General features: G+C 48.6%; 1 protein-coding gene across 13 annotated transcripts in view; it reads right to left on the minus strand.

The window, feature by feature from the left end:
- Positions 1 to 3,320: 3,320 nt before the first annotated feature.
- MEIS2 (Meis homeobox 2) overlaps positions 3,321 to 21,533 on the minus strand; it is a 311,789-nt gene continuing 293,576 nt past the window's right edge. For 4 of the 13 annotated variants that reach the window (XM_086937015.1, XM_086937014.1, XM_086937012.1 and 1 more), the window contains 3 exons: positions 16,833 to 16,943; positions 13,939 to 14,034; positions 3,321 to 4,849 (listed from right to left, as the gene is read on the minus strand). In XM_086937015.1, the coding sequence (XP_086793141.1) occupies positions 13,976 to 14,034; positions 16,833 to 16,943 (170 nt within the window). In that variant the 3' untranslated portion in view covers positions 3,321 to 4,849; positions 13,939 to 13,975. The remainder of the gene's footprint in view (positions 4,850 to 13,938; positions 14,035 to 16,832; positions 16,944 to 21,533) is intronic. The other 9 variants (XM_086937009.1, XM_086937008.1, XM_086937006.1 and 6 more) reach the window with 3 other exon arrangements.

Here is a 21,533-nt window from a genome sequence, read left to right on the forward strand (position 1 = left end):
CTCGACAGTCTCCTTCCACTACGTAGCCTCCTCTTCTGACGTCTCTCGGTCTTTGGTTCTTTCTTCAGACTCTATCTCTCCTGTCTCCAATCCATCTTTCGCCTGGGATCGAGCCATCTATCCATCTATCTAGTCTGTCCGTCTGTCTAGCTATTCCATCTTTTTGGCGTGTCTTACGTCACAAGCTCTGCACTCACCCCTGCTCCTCTCCTAGGGCAGTGGGTCTCGGGTCTCAGCCCCCCTCCTTGTCCGCCCCCCTGACTTCCTGACAGCTGGGAATGTCAAAACTTCTCCCGACCCGGAGCAGCCACGCACAGGGGCGTGTGCGACCCCTGGCTGTCCCGCGCTGTGTGCACGCACTCGGACCGGAGGTGTGAGTTATTTTACCTGATTCCTTCACTGAAGGAAATTCAGCACATGAGTGTGCATTTACAGGCACCCCACAAGAGACCTGTATGCAGGACTTAAAGTGTGATGAGATAAAGGGGGGGCGCTCTGAAAGGGGCGTGGTCAAGGCAATGTAATAAGGGCGTGGCTTAAAACAACTAAGCAAAAAATCTGTGCTTAGCATAGTGTGCCGCCCGACTTGTATTTTGCTGTTTCTGTCATTGCATCCAAATATGATACAACAAGTAACATCACACCTACAAGTCACGACTCTTGTCTTTGTCAATGGCTGTTAGTTACGTACCATAAATAAGCAGCAACTATGGCTTGTAAATAATATTGAAAAGGCTTCTTGTTAAAGCCCCGCTGACACCACAGCTGCTCCTGTGTTTCAAAAAGAGAAGGGAAATCCAGAGAGAAATGACTCTTTAAAGGATTTCCCTTCCCCTACAAGGCTCACCTGACATGACGTCATGGCGTATCCTATTCACTAGTGAGAAGTGAGCAGCGCACATGATGTGCCTGCTGTCTCCAAACGGGTCTCTATCGGTCTCTGGTTTGTGCCCGACCCATGTGGTCCGTTTTTCCCGGATTGCAGTGACCGAAGTTTGCTGTCACTGCAGTCTGGAAAAAAGTGCCAGGGCACAAAACGGAGCCCGACAGAGATACCGTCTCGAGGCCCCCTTTAAAAACTGCCGGTGCCCAGACCAGGTGAGACCCGGCCCACTTAAAGCACTATCTGTATGTAAATATTCCTCAATGCCGTCCCACGCTTCTCCCCCTCTTCCACGCACGGGGACATTCTAGAAAGATGGACGTAAAGATACGTAATTTATCGATTTTGTACTCCTCGATTTGGACATACAGTTCACACATTCTGGAAAATAGCAAAGTAAATGTAGGTAGTTTATGTACACATGCAGACATAAGGACGCAAGCATAAATACGCCTTTGGAAAGAGGTGTGTTGAAGTACACGCCGTGTTGGCTGAGCACATACCGATATATAAATAAATGTTGCTACAAGCACTTACATACGCACATTCTGTACGGGACTGAGTGACTGTGTATTATTATAGAGCGGTCTATTGATAAACATGTACGGTGTGGAAACGCATTCCAAAAGATATATTTAAATATATGCGAGCAATCTACTGTGCGCACATTTATATTCACATATTGACACGCACACACTTATACATACAGAAACAGATACAAAAAAAACACATTTTTTTCTGTAGCGCTTCATACCGCATTTCTGCCGATTCTAAGTGCTGTAAACAGCGAATGTTGCTGTCACCTGAATTTAATGTTCTATAAGTGCCTTTAATTTATTGACGCTTACTTTCTCTAGAACAATACCCCTCCGGGCTTACAAAAACATCGGCGTATCCCGAAAGTGACGGCTACTTAGAAACGTGTGATCTGTGGCAGACGCAGGCACGTACTTTTCCCGCGTAGCAAACATGTACCCATTAGCAGCCGCGGCATCTACAGTTACATGCTCATATATACGCACAGGCACGCACTGTTTCGTCTACAGACCCACCAATAAGAGCAGGACATTGCTTCAGACATCAAGCTGGGCTTTTGTGCGTGTGCAAACGTGCACCAGGAATCGACGCCCATATTTCTAGCTTGTGTGCGTGTGTAAAGGTGCACGAGGCATCGACGCCCATATTTCTAGCTTGTGTGCGTGTGCAAGCGTGCACGAGGGACTGAACTTCTATTTCTACAACAGCCCCGATTTTTAGATTTCGTCAATTTCTCATCCAGAAAGTTGTCTCCCGTTTTCATTCAAATACCTGGGAGGGGGTGTGTACCAAGTATGGATAATTCACAATATTTAACTTGCGCTGCTACCCCCACCCTCATAGACAATTCTTTGAACAGAGCTGGTTTTTAGGTGGGACCAGCAAACACTGAATTCTGCTGTATTCCGACCTGCCACTCACCGCAGTGTCAGCTTCCAAATGCCCTAATTTTAGCATCACAGCATCTAGAAGAGTGCAAGTCATTAAAATGCTAATTAAATTAAAAAAATATATAATGCCCTCGGTTGGCAACATTAATACTTGATGGATTTCCCGAAATTAGAATATGTCGTTTAAAAAAAAAAAAATAGTCCCACGCAATAGGAGAAATTTTCCGTATAATTCAATCGTATTAAAATTTCAAACGAGAGAAAAGAAAGCGATTGGAGACGCGTTGGCCACACAGCCCGAGTTCGATGCACCAGGGCGTACTGAGCGCGTTTTTAATACAAATCCTTTTGTTTTGCTCGTTTTAAAGAAGGAATCGTTCACCATACCTATTTCGTTTTTTTTCTCATAATGGTGATTTTTTTTATTTTATTTATTAGAGCAGTTTTTTGTGTTCGGTTTCGGGATATAGACCAATAAAGGCAAAAATTAAGACATTCTCGGTGTGATAGGTAGCCTCAAACATCGAAAAACTGACACTTTCTTTTTTTCACGCAATTTCTTCCTGTCCAATATCTTTTCCCCTTGGTTTTAAGCACCTTAGATTCGTTTTCAAGATGCCCATTAAAACGAACAAATGATGTGTTTATATAAACAGCCACAACGATACGTTCAACAACTGCTCTCTTTCATACAGAGAACAATGTAAAGCTATTTTGTAATTTAAATAATCGTAATTCTTATTCATCTGAGGGAAATGCAATTTTGTAATTTGGAATAATTCTGTGGTCACAACCTTATCAAACATTCTAGAAGTCTGTGCCAGTCCAGGGTTTAGACGGTTTTATCCACATCTCAACAGAGAGCACTTTTCAAATAGTTCTGGTGGCACATTTGTTTTTAATGCAGGGTTATGTACAAATGAGTGCAAATAAAGCAAGGCACCTCAAAACATAAACAATACCACAGGCAAGAAAATAAAAAAAAAAAAGCAAAAAAGCCCAACGAAAAAAAAAATCAAAAAATGAAATATTTATTACCGCATTTTGTGACTTAACACCTTTTTTTTAAACATAACGTCACAGTCCTCATACAAGTATTTTAATGTAAATTTTTGACGAAGCTTAAAGGTAACAGCATTTTTTGTTTCTAATGAGGAACACGTGCTGAGAAAGGAAGAATTTCTGGACATACAATACCAATTCCACAGCAGATCGGATACTAGCAAAAACATTCTTTTTTTCAGTTGAGGTAAACACATATAATATCTAACAAGGAACAATTAATAGGTCGAACTCTGTACGAAGTTTGTTACAGTTTCCTTAACTCTCACTCGCTCTCACTCAAACAAGCACACACGCGCATTCACACACACCCACTCAACCCTGTCAAACTTGGAGTTCACGATAAAAGTTCGATGGCTGCTTTTTTTTGGTGCAAGGACCAGTGTCAATATTAAGAACTGAATAAGGTTTACTTAAAAACAATTGGGTTTGTTCTTTGTCCAAAACCTTGGCTCAGAGCTCCTTGAAGATGCTTCCTGCTTGTCTCCAAATCTTTAGATAAAAGCTCTGTAGAAGAAGAGGCCAGGCCTTAAGAAAAAAACAAAGGGTTTGTCGTCCTCTTTGAGGGGTCTGAAACTCAGAGCACATTTCATGGATGAACGAAAGAGCTCTCCCAGCATTTTCTTAGAAATGGACTGCAGGGTGAGGAGCAACATCCAGATGCACATCACTTTCGGCATTTGTTGATGTTGCTTTCGTTTACTTTTTAGTTTTTGCTCACTGGCGAAGCAGACAGTAGTCTTTTGGGGATTGAGACTCTGCCGCTGAACCAAAACAGTCATCTTTTGGGAACAACACACATAGTGTGGAAAAAACAAGGATCCGTTTCTTTCTTCTAAAACTATTTTGAGGCAACAAAACTCGTGTGATGAAAGAAATGTACAAGTTAACTTAGTCCCTATGTTTATATACTACAGTAGTTTTAAACTCTTTGAGTCTTTTTTACTCTCTCTTTCTGGTTTTTTCTTTTTTCCAGAGGAACTTTCCTAGGACTTAATTCATCTCTGTAAGCCCAGGGATTCACATTTCTGTTCTTGGTTTAAAGTTGGTCCTCTGTTGTTGAAAAAAATGACAAAAGTAAAAAATAAATCACAGCTGTCTGGAATTTTCTTTTTTTAAGTGTCAACATCTGGTCAAAGCTCAAATGTCTGAAAATATGTTCTTTATTTCCCTTGAGTTCCCATGTACAGTCAGGCATGGATGTCCATCAACTGTCCGCCAAAGCCAGGGTCAACAGAATTCAGCAAAGAGGGGCTTTGCGCAGATATAGTCATTCCAGGGTGAGCCGGGAGTCCTCCGTGCAGCACCATGGCCTGGCGATGATGGGGGTGGCTTGGCAAATACGGATGCATTGGGGGTCCATGTCGCAACTGAGAGGGGTGCGGGGTCATCTGGGAAGGAGTGTAACTCGACTGTGCCAAACTCAGGCCCATCGGCCCCCCTGTCGGTCCGTAGTCCCCTGGCATGCCTTGCAGACCTAAAGAAAGAAAGAAAGAATGATTAAGCGAGATTCCAGTTTCCAGTTTTCATTTAAATGATTTGAACATGGACTTTGCTCTACCTGCAACTCAAATTTTATGAGCTGAGCGAGTACTCAAGAATAGGCTAAGGAGGATGTGTGCACAATATGGTTCTAAGGGTCCCTCATATACTAGTAGGCAACAGAATAAAAGAGGGTTGCTTTCAAGGTAAAAAATGAATTATGCTAAAAAAAGAGGTAAAGAAAAAATGAAATGAAAAACAGGCTATAAATGCACACAACTGAGAGGTTATATATACACCCAACAGTCAAAATGAAAACCAATAACAATCTCAAAGTATCTCACTGCAGTATTTGCACTGGGTTTCTGATTGCTGCAAAACCTGGTTAAGTCTATCCACTGCCTAACTATGAAACTTCAGCTTGCTATTATGATCAAGGAGTCTTGCTATCCCTTGGGTCTCAGTGGTCCATGGCAGCTTTTTATTCATCTGCCGGCTTGAAATAATTGGTTCATGCATTTGTGTCGACATGTTTCGGCCATGAGAAGGCCCAACATGCGGATCCACCGCTTAGACTGTGAAGAGGCTCTAGATGGTGGAGAACTAGTATACTCAGACACTGACACGCTTATTCTTGCAGACTCATCACACCACAGTCTTGCCTTGGCTACCACAGGGCTTGCAGATCATGTTTAAGCTTGCCATTCTGGATTTTACTGAGGTGCAGTTATGGTGTGCATTAAAATGACGCCTCATTGAAGAAAAATATGCAGTGAGATCCATGGTCCTGGACGCAAAAAAACATGGCACAATGATGAACGGTGTTATGTGTGTTTTACTGTGTATTGTGATTTAATATCCACAGGTAAGTTTGCTTTTATGTTACTCTGTTTAGCTTCGCCTCCCCTGGCATTGACATGGTTTTACCAAACAATAAAACCTGGTTAACTAGGGGGTTTTAATTACTGTATGACATCTGTGTACCTTGTTCCACACTTCATCCGAAAGCCCTGGCTTGAGTGAGGACTCAAATGCCAACGACCCTCTCAGGGCTGTGGCTGGTCCCAAGGTATGTACATCTAGTGGTCTATTAGTAAATCGTGCGGATCGCCACTGCCCGTATGGCAGTGGCGATCCGCCCGCCATTTCCTACCAGCCACCTCCCATTTGCCCCCACCATATTACGATGTCGGGGTGACCCCGGCAGACTGAAAGACTGTCTGCCAGTTTTCCACCCGTGGACGAGCCAACCAGGCGGAAAAGGAGCTGAATATGGTGGCAGACACCGCTATCCATATTACATTGCAGGCGGGAAAGTGCCTTTCCATGGCAGTGTTGCCGACATGTTCCTGCATGTGGGAGCCTGTTGCAGGCCCCGAGTGTTGGGGGGTACACATGGGGGTACCAGAGGGACCCCCCTGCATTCCCATGCACAGAATTGTGGCGTGCGGTGCAGTGAGCACCGCCCGCCACAATGTTGTGGATGGGGGATGCCACCGTGGCGGTGGCATCCTAATCGCTGATGCGGGACAGCCGCACCACTGGCGGCCGGTCCCAGCACCGCTAGGGTGGCGTGCGGATGAAAGTCTTGCCTCATTCTAGTAGACCCCCTAATGTTTTGTGAAGTGAAACTTGTGGGGACCCCAACACCTGGTCCCACCACCTTGCATTGCCACCATTCCAGCTGTGGTCCAGGTCAGTGTCACATCTGGAGGCATGCTGATACATCAATAAACTCATGGGGTTGTGCAGAAGACGCCAGCATGGCAGATGCACCCAGAAGAATGCCCTGAACCCTAATATCAAAAGGTTCAGAGAGGCTAAGAAAGGGTGCCGTCTTGTCGGGCATACAAACCAAGAGTCAGGGGTTCTCTGGACACTCCAGAAATGGGACTTCGTGCCCATGCAGAAGGGTCCCCTACAAGATGAAACAAGATGGTCGTCCTATTCTTTGCCAGGGGGAGTTGCCAAGGTTAAGCCAGTGTCCACCGTGCAGTGGCCACGATCCAGGGCTAGCTTGCTTTAGGTCCTTGTGGGGCAGGAGGCTGCCACAGTGCCCCACTGCCACAGCCACCCTTTACATTGTCCCTACACTGAGACACTACTCGGATTATGGCTCCTTTCTGCGACCTGCAATAGATCCCAAACTAACACTGGGCCCCTAACCCATGGTGTGATACTACAAATCTCAGACCGGCAAATACCACAAGCAACTGGTTGCCACGCCCCTAAACTAATTGTTATCCTTTTTTAAAGGTCGTTTGAATGTTGACAACAGAACCCTGCTGGACTCCACATTTTATCTCAGATGGAGTAAGGAAACAGAACGCCCACAGTCGGTTTCCTCTTTAAAAAAAAAAAATCCAGACCGATTTGCACGTCAATTGGAAATAAATTCGTGTTTCTACCACTGTAATATTTTTTACATATAAATATATTTTATTCTTTATGCATTTCAAAATGCCCATTTTATTTCTCCAAGCGACCAATCCATAGTTTGGAACCAAACGGGTTGTTTTTAAGACTTAAAATAGGTTTTGTTCTCCTGCAAAGTTGGCATGATGAGAGCTGAACATTGTAAGTCATAGGAGAGAACCACTCTGCTTATCTCAAGAGGTCACCATCGCACCCAGAAGGAGAAACCCAGAGCGGTCACCGTTTCCAGAGGCCACTGGTCAAAGGAGGCGACCACTGCAGCGGGGTCACCACATCTACCACAGAGACAACCCCAAGACACAGGTCTGTATTGAGGGGAGGGGGTGGGGGGGGGGGGGGGGTCAAGGTCCCAGCGGTGTGAGGGGCCCGCAGTCCGGCGCCCTGGACTGACAGGCACAGGGCTGTAATGAGGGGGGACAGGTCCCAGCGGTGTGAGGGGCCCGCACAGGGCTATAATGAGGAGGGGGGGGGGGCAGGTCCGCCCCGCGCCCTGGACTGACAGGCACAGGGCTATCATGAGGGGAGACAGGTTCCAGCGGTGTGAGGGTCCCGCACAGTCCTGCACCCTGAACTGACAGGCACAGGGCATTAATAAAGGTAAGGGTCACATTCTTATCTGGTCTGACAGGCAGGAAAACTGTAACCGATGCTACCCCCAGCTGCGCCTTTTCTCCAGCCCATGGTCCACGCCGCCTCTCACACCTCCTCCCCGATGGCCTCTGTGCAGACAGAGCTCTCGGGCCCTGCTAGTTACAGGAACTGCTGGGAGACGTCCGAGCCAACTTGGAGAGTAGAGAGGATTCCCGTTCCCGATGCAGCTCTCACGGGATTACCCAGGGTTCAGAGGTCAGGGGTGGCAGAAAGGTGACAGGACATGCTCAGTACATCCTGCTTGTAAATCATAAAACAGGACTAGCATTAAGGCTGCAACAAATGTCTAGACATCCGATGGCAAGCCACTTATTGTGGGGTGGGGGCGGCGAGAGTGGGGGCTCTCATCCGACTTTCGCGTTCTGGCCCCCATTCGAGGGTTCACATTTCAGCCCCCTCTCCCCACTTAGAGGTATCAGTTTGCGGCCTTTACAAGGCCGCCCCAATATATTTACAGCGCCCGTCCAGGGAGCTGTCCTCACCTCCCTGTAACCTCGGCTACAAGAAAAGGTGAACAGATGTTTGGAGGCTGTAAGCGGCTGATCTGCAGGCTTAGGCAGTCACTTTGTTAAGCAGAGCGAGGGCCGTTATTACCAGGAGAGCCCTTGAAGGGGGCAGGCTGCGCGCGCCGCCCCCTCGCCCTGTGCGCACCAGCTCGGCCGCCCGCCCAGGGCCCGGCGAGGAGTCACCGACGCACCATATTGTCTGGCAGCGTAATCAAACCACGAGGTGAACCCCGTCTGCATTACCCCATCAGCGTAATTGCTTATGAAGCATAAAATATGTTATGTAATTAAGTGGGGTAGAAATGATATGGCCTGCATTAAGAGCCATCCAAGCTGAGCAAATGTTTTCTCGGAGACTGTTTTAAAGGAACATTACCTCTTTCCGAACTGTCGGCAAGACGAGGAGGCGGGGCTGTTCACAGAGACCCCCCTCCCGCCTCACCCGGAGACCTAAGATGAAATGCCAGCTTCCTACTTCTATTTACAGAAAGGTTTCTACTCAGGCACGATAGTACACAGCCAACGGAGTGGGCCATTATCCCAGCACAGTGCCCGAATGTGAAGCCCACACGTCGGGGGAGGGGGGTTTAAGTGTCAGGCCCCGAAGGACAGCATTTTACACACCACACATGGAGGGAGGTGTCTGGGTTTAGGCCACATCTAGTAAACTGTTTCTAGTTCTACACCCACATGTTAGAAACAATATTTGAATGATTGTGTCCAGTTTTGAGACCATATCTGGAACACTTTGCCTGATTTTGGGAACCATACTTGGAGCACTGTTGTTATCTGGAATACAGGGTCTGCTTCTGGAGACCACTCCAAGGGGGCGGGTGTGGGGGGGGGGGGGGGGGGCGTTTCCCATTTTGGAGACCAGGCTTCGAGTACTGGGTCCACACCCAGAGTACAGTGTCCAGTAATGAAGAGTACATTGGGTGCATTGTACTGACATCTGGATTATAGCATCCAGAGAACACACATCTGGTGCACGGTGCCTGCCCCCAGTTCTAGAGATCACATCTGGTGCACTGCGCCCAGTTCTAGAAATCACATCCGGTGCACTGCGCTCAGTTCTACAAACCATATGTGGTGCACAACACCCAATTCTAGAGGCCACATCTGGTGTACTGCGCCCAGTACTAGAGATCACATCTGGTGCACTGCGCCCAATGCTAGAGGCCACACCTGGTGTACAGCGTCCAATTCTGTGGACTTGACTACATCTGTGCACTGCACCAAGTTCTGGAGACCACATCTGGTCCACTGAACCTAGTTCTGGAGACCCCATCTGGTCCACTGCACTCAGTTCTCGAGGCCACATCTGGTCCACTACACCCAGTTCAGGAGACCACATCTGGTCCACTGCACCCAGTTCAGGAGACCACATCTGGTCCACTGCACCCAGTTCTCGAGACCACATCTGGTCCACTGCACTCAGTTCTCGAGGCCACATCTGGTCCACTGCACCCAGTTCAGGAGACCACATCTGGCCGACTGCACCCAGTTCAGGAGACCACATCTGGTCCACTGCACCCAGTTCTCTAGACCACATCTGGTCCACTGCACCCAGTTCTCGAGACCACATCTGGTCCACTGCACCCAGTTCTCGAGACCACATCTGGTCCACTGCACCCAGTTCTCGAGACCACATCTGGTCCACTGCACCCAGTTCTCGAGACCACATCTGGTCCACTGCACCCAGTTCTCGAGACCACATCTGGTCCACTGCACCCAGTACAGGAGACGACCTCTGGTCCACTGCACCCTATTCAGGAGACCACATCTGGTCCACTGCACACAGTTAAGGAGACCACATCTGGCCCCCTGAATCCAGTTCAGGAGACCACATCTGGTGCATTCTGTCGAGCACCCCAAAACACCTTTGGCATATTGCATTCAATTCCAGAGAACACGTTGGGAGTGCTCTATAGTTTCTGGCGACCACACCTGGAGTACTGTGCTGAGTTCTGCTCATCTCTGGGGACTACATCTGGAGCATTCGGTTTATTCTAGAGATGGCAGTGTATCTGGGCCGCAAAGTGATATGGTCAAGGATACCCATGCCCGGAGCCAGCCGGTCTGTGGCCGCCTCTCCTGGGCATCAGGTCTTTCTACAATGATGCTCTGAGAATGTGTTCAAGTCCATGATGCCAGTGAACATTTCCACATCACCCAGTGCTGCTTGTGTTTTGATTCGGAGCTGAAATCTCCTTCACTCTCATTCTTAAAACTCTTTTAGCGCCCAAAGGTTACCCTCGCTGCGCACACAGCTGAATTCTCAAATCCTGGTTCACTGAAGAAGCATTTTGCAGAACTTGAAGACAGCCAATGCCACTTACTCCTGGGGTTAATCTGAAAGCATGGCCGAGCCATGAGCGAGGGCCCCGGGAGAGGACCCGGCCTGGCCTGGCCGTTCGGGCTGGACTGTTCCCATCGGAGCAGGGTCAAGACTGATTTGCACATAGCTGGGTCCAAACTGAGGTGGCATGGGGTGGACAATAGCGATGGGTTGGAGTGCTACCCCGAGCGGTTGGCAATAGGTAGACTCACTGCGAGTCGAGCATCCTCCCTTCACCCCCTGTGCGAGCCACAGCAGAACACGCAAGATGCACGGGTCTCTGGTTTATACTCCAGAGTGATTTGTGATCCATAACCGCAGCAAAGAGGCCAGCAATGGGGATGTGAAGAGGAAAAGCGCAAAAGGAACATTTCTTTGCCACTGGACTTTGCATGGCATGGCTATACTTTCTTTCATTGTACTAGGCACTCCGATAAACAATCCAAGTGTACCCGCTCCCCTTGGGTAAAGTGCACAAAGTGCGCAGGCTGCCCACTGCGTAAAGGGCATAACCGCTACAGAGAGTAAAGTGAGCAGACTCACTTGAGAGTAAAGAGCATAGGTGCCGCTGTGAGTAAAGTGCACAAGCTCCCCAGTGACTAAAGTGAACAGCCCCCCAACTCCAGTGATTAAAGTAAACCGGCTCCCCAGCGAGAAAACTGCACAGGCTCCCCAGTGAGTAAAATGCACAAGCCCCCCAGTGAGTAAAGTGCACAGGTTCCCCAGTGAGTAAAGTGCACAGGTTCCCCAGTGAGTAAAGTGCAGAAGCCCCCAGTGAGTAAAATTCACAAGCTTCCCAGTGAGCCAAGTGCACAGGCTCCCCAGTGAGTAAAATCCAGCCAGCTGCTGTCAAAGTACATAGGACAATCCGGCGAAGGCAAGCCTACTAACAGATTCATGTCACTCAAAGAGATGACATCACATTTTCGCTCGTCTCGCTTTATCAGAGTCTCATGTCGCTGTCAGTGGGTACCCCAAAGACCCTACCTCAGATGCCCGCGCGCGGACTGAGGGCACAGACGACCCACGGCTGTCAGTCCTGACTGACGAGGTCAGACCTGTCAGCTTCCCTCGTCACAGGGTGACAGGCAGGGCTGTCAGGAGGCCATTGCCCCAGGGAGGGCCCCAATGCATGCAGCAGGGACGGAAACGCCCACATCCGTGCAGCACTGGGGCAGGAGCCACAGCTATATGTGGTACTGGTACCCTCACAGTATATCCACAAGTAATTGTAATTGATACTTGTATAGCGCACTACTCACCCGCAAGGGTCTCAAGGCGCTTGTATGAATACCGCTGTGGAACCCATCCTGGCTTTCCCTGTGAGGCGTCCACTCCTGGGCACCCCCAAGGTGGAGGCCAGGCATCCTTAGCGTTGTGGGGGCCATTGTGGAGATTAAGCAAGCTATTGCCCAGAGTTGCAGAGTGGGACTCCATGATCGGAATAGGCACCGAGGCGAGAATTATCAGGTCCGTGGAATTTTTGACCCAAGACCCACCGAGGCAGGGAATTGAACCCTGGTCCCGGGCTAGACCTCTGCATCAGGGTCTGCCACTCTAACCATTGAGCCACACTTCTCCTGTCTGTAAAGCTTGAATTCTGTCAACCCTACACCCACACACGAGAGGCATACTACAGGCCCAGCACCGAATCCTACCTACACTGGTGTGTAACATTCTCTGCTTTCTGTAAATGTTCATTTGGAGGGTCCCGGCCCGTCTCTGGGGGAGGGTCCCGGCCCGTCTCTGGGGGAGGGTCCCGGCCCGTCTCTGGGGGAGGGTCCCGGCCCGTCTCTGGGGGAGGGCTCTACATTTTTATTATCTGATAATGCTGGGTCTTACCTGGAAAATTTTGAAAAGGAGAGGGCCGACTCATACATGTAAACTTTAATATTTTTCAACACTTGCTGCATTAACATGTTTATTTACTGGCCTTTCTAGAAGAAATCAAGCATTTCTAACTATACACAAGGAAAGTTATTTCTTGACTCCAAGAATATGGCCCATACGAATATGGTCAGTGCTTTACATATGACCCTTAAGGGGTAGGGGTAAGAATCCAGGGATCTACCCAAACTTTGACACGTCTCACTTTGTGTGTTCAAAGTGGATCATCCCATTGAAATCCACAGCACGCTAATGATTAAGTAATTGACTAATGTAACACTAGGGCACAACCTATTTTTCAAAGTTTCCAACAGGAGAGGAGTACTGAATTCCACAAGTCGCCATATTTGGTGTGATATTTTATTATTCACGTGGTCATCAATATTTATGCACTGTTACATATCATTTGCAGCCAACATGTTTCGGCCCTTATGAAAGGCACGCCTGGGGCTTCTTCAAGACAAGCGACAGTGATAAAGCAGGTCTTCAATTTTAGTCTTCTCTGGTGCGAAGGAAAGGGACTACAGGAAAAAAGTATCCTGCATCATCCCTGCGGTCGTCTCAACAACCACAGGGACCGATGAGGGATACTTCTTTCTTGTGGTACCAACTACTTCATCGTTAGTACTTTACGTGCCGTGAAGAACCTAAACACATATGAAAGAAGTCATCGCTCCTTTTCCATTAAACTCACTCTCCTGCTCTTAAAGGGACAGAACTTTGTCTTTTATGCAGATCTTCTGAAATGGTTAAACTTTACTTCCCCCTCCGAAGGATGGAAACTGATTTAAAATGGATGTACACCCTCTTTGCTGATCGAAACATAATTCTAAAAGAACACTACTTCCCTGCCTCTAGGATATGAATATATTTAAAGGCACAGTACATGCTCTATCCTGAATATCTGGATTATTCTTTAAAGGGCCAGCACATGCCCTTCAAGAATTTCAACATACATGAAAGGAAAGTTCTTGTTCATCTCAGAAGCTCATTCCAAATAAACACACAGCAAGCAGCTTTCTTTGCAGCTTTCTTTGCAGAAGTCAAGTGTTCTTCAAGGAACAGTATCCCACCCTCTCCACACATGGGTAAAGGTTGAATGAAACAAGGGACAGCAAAGGACCTTCTTATAGGCACCTATTTTTGGCTGGCATGCAACTATGGGCAAGGACAAAGGGAAGACAATAAAAATGGCTGGGGAAATTGGGGAAAAAAATAATCAAGCAGTGTCAGTCAAGGTAAAAAAAACAGCCTGACTATACTTACTTCCCCCTGGCTTTGCGATTGGTTTACAAGATGGGGGCTACATGTAGTGCCATTGCCCGTCCATGCCCATGTTCATACCCATGCCACTCATAGGCCCTGGAAGGGAGAGAAAAAGCCAAGAAGATGCCACAGTCAGCAAAGGCGCAGGGCACAGGAAGAGTGCAGCAAGGTATTGGACGCCGTCCATGCTCATCATCACAGCCTAGCCAATCCCGGAGGCTGCCCTCCTAGAGGATTCTGGGAGGCTCTGGAAGGCACAGAACCACTGCTTCCCAGAGTCCCATAGAATGGTGCAGCCAGACAGAAGCCGGGCCAAGGCCTATGGAGGGCTGAGAACAAACTCCAGGTATCCCCTCGCCTCCCCCAAGAAGGGCCAGGATAACCTCACAACTCCAGGACACCTTTCTTAACCCACATTTTCTCCTAACTTGGCATGAAAATGGAGAAAGAAAAGAAACAATCAGGTACATCCGCATCACACCCCAGATATATCCGCCATACTCTTCCCAAGGTTTGGAAATACCTCCCCCTACACATCAAAGTCGCCCCCTCCCTTTCCTTGAGTTCTGCAAGACACTGAAGACATGGCTCTATATCTAGACTTCAGACTCAGCCAGCACCCTTCCCACTAGTGCCTGGATACCCTCGCGGATGAGAGTAGCGCTCTACAAACAGTCATGATATAACATAAGGCTTGTCCTCCAACCCCAAGCTCTGTTTCTCTTAAGTTACGATTTCCCAGAGAGGGACACAAGTGATTACCAGGGGCCCCTGAACCCGACTATGTTGCAACTGTTTTCAGGCCTAGTCGTGAACCGCCATTGAGGGGCTGGGTCTTTCTGGCACTTTGTTGGGTGAACCAGTGACCTGGTAAGAATGGCACAGCCCAGTGTGGAGGTGAATCTGCAGCTCAGTCTTTCTTCTGTGCCATCTTTCATCAAATGAGTGTTGTTTACCTGTTTGGGTAGTGGAGGAGGACTGGCGTATAATAGCCTTCAAGCCCACCATAGCAGGCTCTACCTGCCATTTAAGGCCTGTTCCAGTGTTCAACTTGGGTCTTTAACAAGGGAGCGGGCCTTTAATGGCCAGTAGAGCCCACTACGGTGGGATCTAAGGCTATTAGAACATTCCGCCCCTAGAGGGCAGAATGTTCTAATTTGTAAAACGAAGCACCTCACGGAGCCCGAGCGGGTTGCAATCCCTCGGGCTCTGTGAGGCCTTTGTAAAACATTGGAATGTTGATGCTCTGGGCTTCTACCGGCCATTAGAAGCTCGGAGCACTCCATTGTCTTCAATGCAGCGCTCAACATTCCAATGTTCTAATAATTCATATTTCCCACAAATTCCGTCTTACCATTGAATGATGGGACATACTATATTTCTGCCGCTGTGTCATTCGATGAATTGTGTATTTTTAACCTATAGGAAGCCTAGGAAAAATTCCTGGAAATTCAGGGATTTCTACTAAAAGTTCAGCTAAGGGAAAGGATTAATGTTTAAAACAGGGATTATGGCCCAATCAAAGGTGTCGAGATTCTGGTGACGTTTGCATAATATTCAGCCTTTGGCCTCATGGTTTATCCTCATTGCACCAGAACCCCTTGGTATCTTCAGACGGCCCCAACAAACCCATGAGCCATTGCACATTTCCCATCTATTCTGCGTTGATCGCCATGGCCATGCCTGTTTTTATAACCTGTATTTCAGTGGACTGAAGTGTTACCTCTTAATTAAGACCCGTCAGTGAATTATTGTTTTTCAACCAATGGGGAGCCAAGTTTTTAACAGGTAGATTAAGAAGGAAAACTGGTAACTCCGGGCCAACTACTCCTACTCTCCCAAAAAGTTTGGGGTACATATATGTGCTGTGTACTATGCTAATTTCAGTTACTGCAGCCCTGACACAGAAACGGTCACCAAAAATATATATTAAAAAGGACTGTGCGTGTCGTCCTCTGAACGACCATACCTTTCTACAAGGGACAGAGTTTACTACTCTTTAAAAACATTTATGGGGCAGAGGTATGTTGCCTGACGCATCTCTGCAAATCAGCAGAGATGCGCCAGGAAAGATACGGCATGCAAGTTTATCCTTGCGCAACCCATGATGCGCCGCATTTACAATGCGGCACACCATGGCGCAGGAATGAACAGATGCGTGTTGCATCTAGGGGGTGAAGTTGGCACAGTGCTGAAGTTGTGTTGCGTGAGGCACGCAACTCCAGCATTGTTCCAACTTGCCCTATCTCTAACGTGGTGCGTCAAGCCTTACGCCTGCTTCAAGCAGGCGCAGGGTTTTGACGCATCAGCGTTGGGAAAGTGACTAAGTGAAATCTTGTAGATTTCACTGAGTCACTTTTCAGGGGTGTTCCTGCGACGGAACGACCCCCTGCGTAGAAACGCCCACATGAAACCTGACGCAGGTTTCATGTGGCGCAGGGCCTTACACCGTGTCGCATCTCCATAGATGCGTGATGGTGTAAGTATGTCGCAACGTGGCGCAGGGTATATGCCGCCGCTGCGTCACAGAAGTCCAACATAAATCTGCCCCTATGTATATAGAGCAATATCTCTTTCTTATCCCCAAAAACCATGTCCTCACTAACATTGACAGCACGTGACCTGTCCTGAAGCAGCTAAACCAAACTTCATCAGGCCAAAACTTTATTTTTTGTAAAACTTGGGCCATTTTTAGCGGTACTTGACTTTCCCAAGACTGAAGTCGGTAAAGACAGGAGACTTGCTCTTCCCACCGGTGTGCCCTGCTCCAGTTTGTTGCCCGTTGAGTGGACATGCCCACCAGAGACATACCATGTGAAGGGGCGATTCCTCGCTCAAGGCGCGGACTGGAAAAGGGCGATAAAGTATGACATTGACTTGACATTGAGGCTTACCTGCAGGTCGGATGCCCATGTGCTGCTGACCATCCAACACAAAGCTCCCCATTGGCTGGCCCTCTGGACTGTAGGCGGCGCCTTGACTCACTGCAGGATCAAGAAGAAAGCCTGGTTGTGGTCAATGGTGGACACAGAGGAGAGAGAGAGAAGAGAAGACACACCAAACAATCAGCAATCGTTCCAGTGTCAGACTGAAACAAGCAAGACGCGCGGCATCAAGTGGGGAGTGGCGCGCGGGGCTTGGATGGGAGCATTGAATCGAGGCTGGAGGCCAGGGGTGTGCAAAGTCAGCTAAGTGCTATAAGTTATGGTGCAATAGTGAATGTCTCGTGAGTGAACACCTAGCCCTCACGCCAACGACTGTTCTAGAGCAGCTCTCTGCGCTTCTAGTGAATCATGCAGGTCTCGTGAGTGGACACCTAACTTCTGCTAAATGGCACATGTCTCGTGAGTGAAGTCCTAGCCCTCACGCCAAAGGCAGTTCTAGCTCTGTCCTTCGGTGCTCCTGTTGAGTAGTGCACATCTCGTGAGTTAACACCAGTTCTCACACCAATGGCAGTTTTAGCTCTGCCCTTCGGTGATCCTGGTGAATACTCAATGTCTAGTGAGTGAACATCAGCTCTCACACCAATGGTAGTTCTAGCTCTGCCCTTCAGTGGTCCTGGTGAATAGGGCATGTCTGCCCTTCGGTGGTCCTGGTAATAGTACACATCTCGTGAATTAACGCCAGTTCTCACACCAATGGCAGTTCTAGCTCTGCCCTTCTGTGGTCCTGGTGAATAGTGCATGTCTAGTAAGTGAACGTCAGCTCTCACATCAATGGCAGTTCTAGCTCTGCCCTTCGGTGCTCATGGTGAATAGTGCACATCTCGTGAGTTAACGCCAGTTTTCACACCAATGGCAGTTCTAGCTCTGCCCTTCGGTGGTCCTGGTGAATACTGCATGTCTAGTGAGTGAACATCAGCTCTCACACCAATGGTAGTTCTAGCTCTGCCCTTCGGTGGTCCTGGTGAATACTGCATGTCTAGTGAGTGAACATCAGCTCTCACACCAATGGTAGTTCTAGCTCTGCCCTTCGGTGGTCCTGGTGAATAGTGCATGTCTGCCCTTCGGTGGTCCTGGTAATAGTACACATCTCGTGAATTAACGCCAGTTCTCACACCAATGGCAGTTACAGCTCTGCCCTTCTGTGGTCCTGGTGAATAGTGCATGTCTTGTGAGTGAACGTCAGCTCTCACACTAGATACTGTTCTCCAGCAGCCCTCTGCGCTCCTGGCGAGTAGTGCATGTCTGGAGAGTGAAGGCCTAGCTCTCAGTCCAACCACTACATTGTTGGATACAGTTTCTCCTCGGGTACGGTTCTGGAAACGAGGCCTAAGACTGTAATGAAAGCCTTACAACGCCTATCAACACACACCGATGGGCAGAGTGCGCTGTACTTTGCAGACAACACCAGAAGCGAATGTCACTCACCGCTGTAGCACATTCTCAGCTCTGTGCCTTGATCATGCTAGCTAGCAAGAATACTTGGCAATGCTAGCCTGTCAAGCAGCTGGTTAGGCTAGTTAGTACTGCAGCTGGGAGTTGACTGGGTATGCTACCTAGCCCAGAAGCTTGCCCATGCTGGTTAGTACCCCGTGTAGGTCATGCTGGCAGCCCAGCAGTTTCATCACACTAGCTTTCCTTGACACTTGTTATTGCTACCTCTCATGTTAGCGGGGAAATGCCAGCTAGCAGAGCAGAAGCGGCCTGCTAGCTAGTACTGAAACTTGTGCATGTTACCCTGCACTGCAGGCACGTCATGGTACCCGGCACTGCCAAACAGTCCTGCCAGATAGCTGCCCCTTCAGCTTGGCCATGCTAGCTAGTACTGGAACTTGTGCATGTTACCCTGCACTGCAGGTACGTCATGGTACCCGGCACTGCCAAACAGTCCTGCCAGATAGCTGCCCCTTCAGCTTGGCCATGCTAGCTAGTACTGGAACTTGTGCATGTTACCCTGCACTGCAGGTACGTCATGGTACCCGGCACTGCCAAACAGTCCTGCCAGATAGCTGCCCCTTCAGCTTGGCCATGCTAGCTAGTACTGGAACTTGTGCATGTTACCCTGCACTGCAGGTACGTCATGGTACCCGGCACTGCCAAACAGTCCTGCCAGATAGCTGCCCCTTCAGCTTGGCCATGCTAGCTAGTACTGGAACTTGTGCATGTTACCCTGCACTGCAGGTACGTCATGGTACCCGGCACTGCCAAACAGTCCTGCCAGATAGCTGCCCCTTCAGCTTGGCCATGCTAGCTAGTACTGGAACTTGTGCATGTTACCCTGCACTGCAGGTACGTCATGGTACCCGGCACTGCCAAACAGTCCTGCCAGATAGCTGCCCCTTCAGCTTGGCCATGCTAGCTAGGTCCCTGGCCTTGCAGCATAGTTAAGTGAACTAATCTAATTCCACCATGCAAGCCTTCACCCAACCTGTGGGTTACACCTTGGCAGCAGCCCTAGCCACCCATCTCAGCAGCAACAGACACAAGCTCAGAGTTTCTAGCAGGCCTGGTCCTCTGAAAGTCCAGACGTCAGATGTGGCTAGTCTATGGAGGAATCTTTTGGTCTATAACAGGCCGGGGGGGGGGGGGCTGGGGCCAAGTCAGTCATGCATCATACACGCAGAGCACGGTACGAGTGGATGAGTCGAACATCTGGCGAATCACAAACTAAATGAACTTACAATCTCCGAGCACAACGCCAGGTGATGCAGGGGTTGTGAATAAAGGAATGGGCCCAATGCACAGCGACAGGGGCCACACACCCCAGAGTTGGGGTGCATCGGAAGCCCAGGACGCCCCTGATTAGATGCAGGCGAGAAGCGAGACATTTAATGCCTCACAATATAACAAACCGCTTGTGGCGTTTGGTGCATCTACCCAATTACCAATGCAGCGAGGAAATTAAAAAAAAGCAGTTTCTCTAAGAGTCAGGGTGGGAAATCTCCAATTAGGGCCAATTAGTGGAGTTGCCGCCTACAGCAGCCTTCTGGGGACACAAGAAAAAGAAGGGGAGAGAGATTTCCCACAATGCTTTGCAGGAGGTATCTATTTAGCAGGTAAATGAAGTCCCCGGGAATAACCCGAGGAGGATTTGCTCAGGCGTGTGTGGGTTTCAGGGGAAGAAAAGATTTGCATTTTATCTCGGCTTTCATGGACCTTTTATGGAAAAGCGGTCGCTGGACAAAGGTGGGGCAGCAAAGAAATGAGGGGCAAGAAAGAAAAGAGAGGCATGATGGGAAATGAACTCTGAAGGCCTGAGACTAGCAGAAACGAGAGGCATGATGGGAAATGAACTCAGAAGGCCTGAGACTTGCAGAAACGAGAGGCATGATGGGAAATGAACTCTGAAGGCCTGAGACTTGCAGAAACGAGAGGCATGATGGGAAATGAACTCAGAAGGCCTGAGACTTGCAGAAACGAGAGGCATGATGGGAAATGAACTCAGAAGGCCTGAGACTTGCAGAAACGAGAGGCATGATGGGAAATGAACTCAGAAGGCCTGAGACTTGCAGAAACGAGAGGCATGATGGGAAATGAACTCAGAAGGCCTGAGACTTGCAGAAACGAGAGGCATGATGGGAAATGAACTCAGAAGGCCTGAGACTTGCAGAAACGAGAGGCATGATGGGAAATGAACTCAGAAGGCCTGAGACTTGCAGAAACGAGAGGCATGATGGGAAATGAACTCAGAAGGCCTGAGACTTGCAGAAACGAGAGGCATGATGGGAAATGAACTCTGAAGGCCTGAGACTAGCAGAAACGAGAGGCATGATGGGAAATGAACTCTGAAGGCCTGAGACTTGCAGAAACGAGAGGCATGATGGGAAATGAACTCTGAAGGCCTGAGACTTGCAGAAACGAGAGGCATGATGGGAAATGAACTCTGAAGGCCTGAGACTTGCAGAAACGAGAGGCATGATGGGAAATTAACTTTAAAGGCCTGGGACTTGCAGAAACGAGAGGCATGATGGGAAATGAACTCTGAAGGCCGGAGAATTGCATAAACGAGAGGCATGATGGGAAATGAACTCAGAAGGCCTGAGACTTGCAGAAACGAGAGGCATGATGGGAAATGAACTCTGAAGGCCTGAGACTTGCAGAAACGAGAGGCATGATGGGAAATGAACTCTGAAGGCCCGAGACTTGCTGAAACGAGAGGCATGATGGGAAATGAATTTAGAAGGCCTGAGACTTGCTGAAACGGAGGCATGATGGGAAATGAACTCTGAAGGCCTGAGACTTGCAGAGACGAGAGGCATGATGGGAAATGAACTCTGAAGGCCTGAGACTTGCTGAAACGAGAGGCATGATGGGAAATGAACTCTGAAGGCCTGAGACTTGCAGAAACGAGAGGCATGATGGGAAATGAACTCTGAAGGCCTGAGACTTGCAGAAACGAAAGGCATGATGGGAAATGAACTTTAAAGAAACGAGAGGCATGGTGGGAAATGAACTCTGAAGACCTGAGGCTTGCAGAAACGAGAGGCATGATGGGAAATGAACTTTAAAGAAACGAGAGGCATGGTGGGAAATGAACTCTGAAGACCTGAGGCTTGCAGAAACGAGAGGCATGATGGGAAATTAACTTTAAAGGCCTGAGGCTTGCAGAAACGAAAGGCATGATGGGAAATTAACTTTGAAGGCCTGAGACTT

The sequence above is a fragment of the Lissotriton vulgaris genome, chromosome 9 (genome assembly GCF_964263255.1).
Source record: "Lissotriton vulgaris chromosome 9, aLisVul1.2, whole genome shotgun sequence".
Classification (NCBI taxonomy): domain Eukaryota; kingdom Metazoa; phylum Chordata; class Amphibia; order Caudata; family Salamandridae; genus Lissotriton; species Lissotriton vulgaris.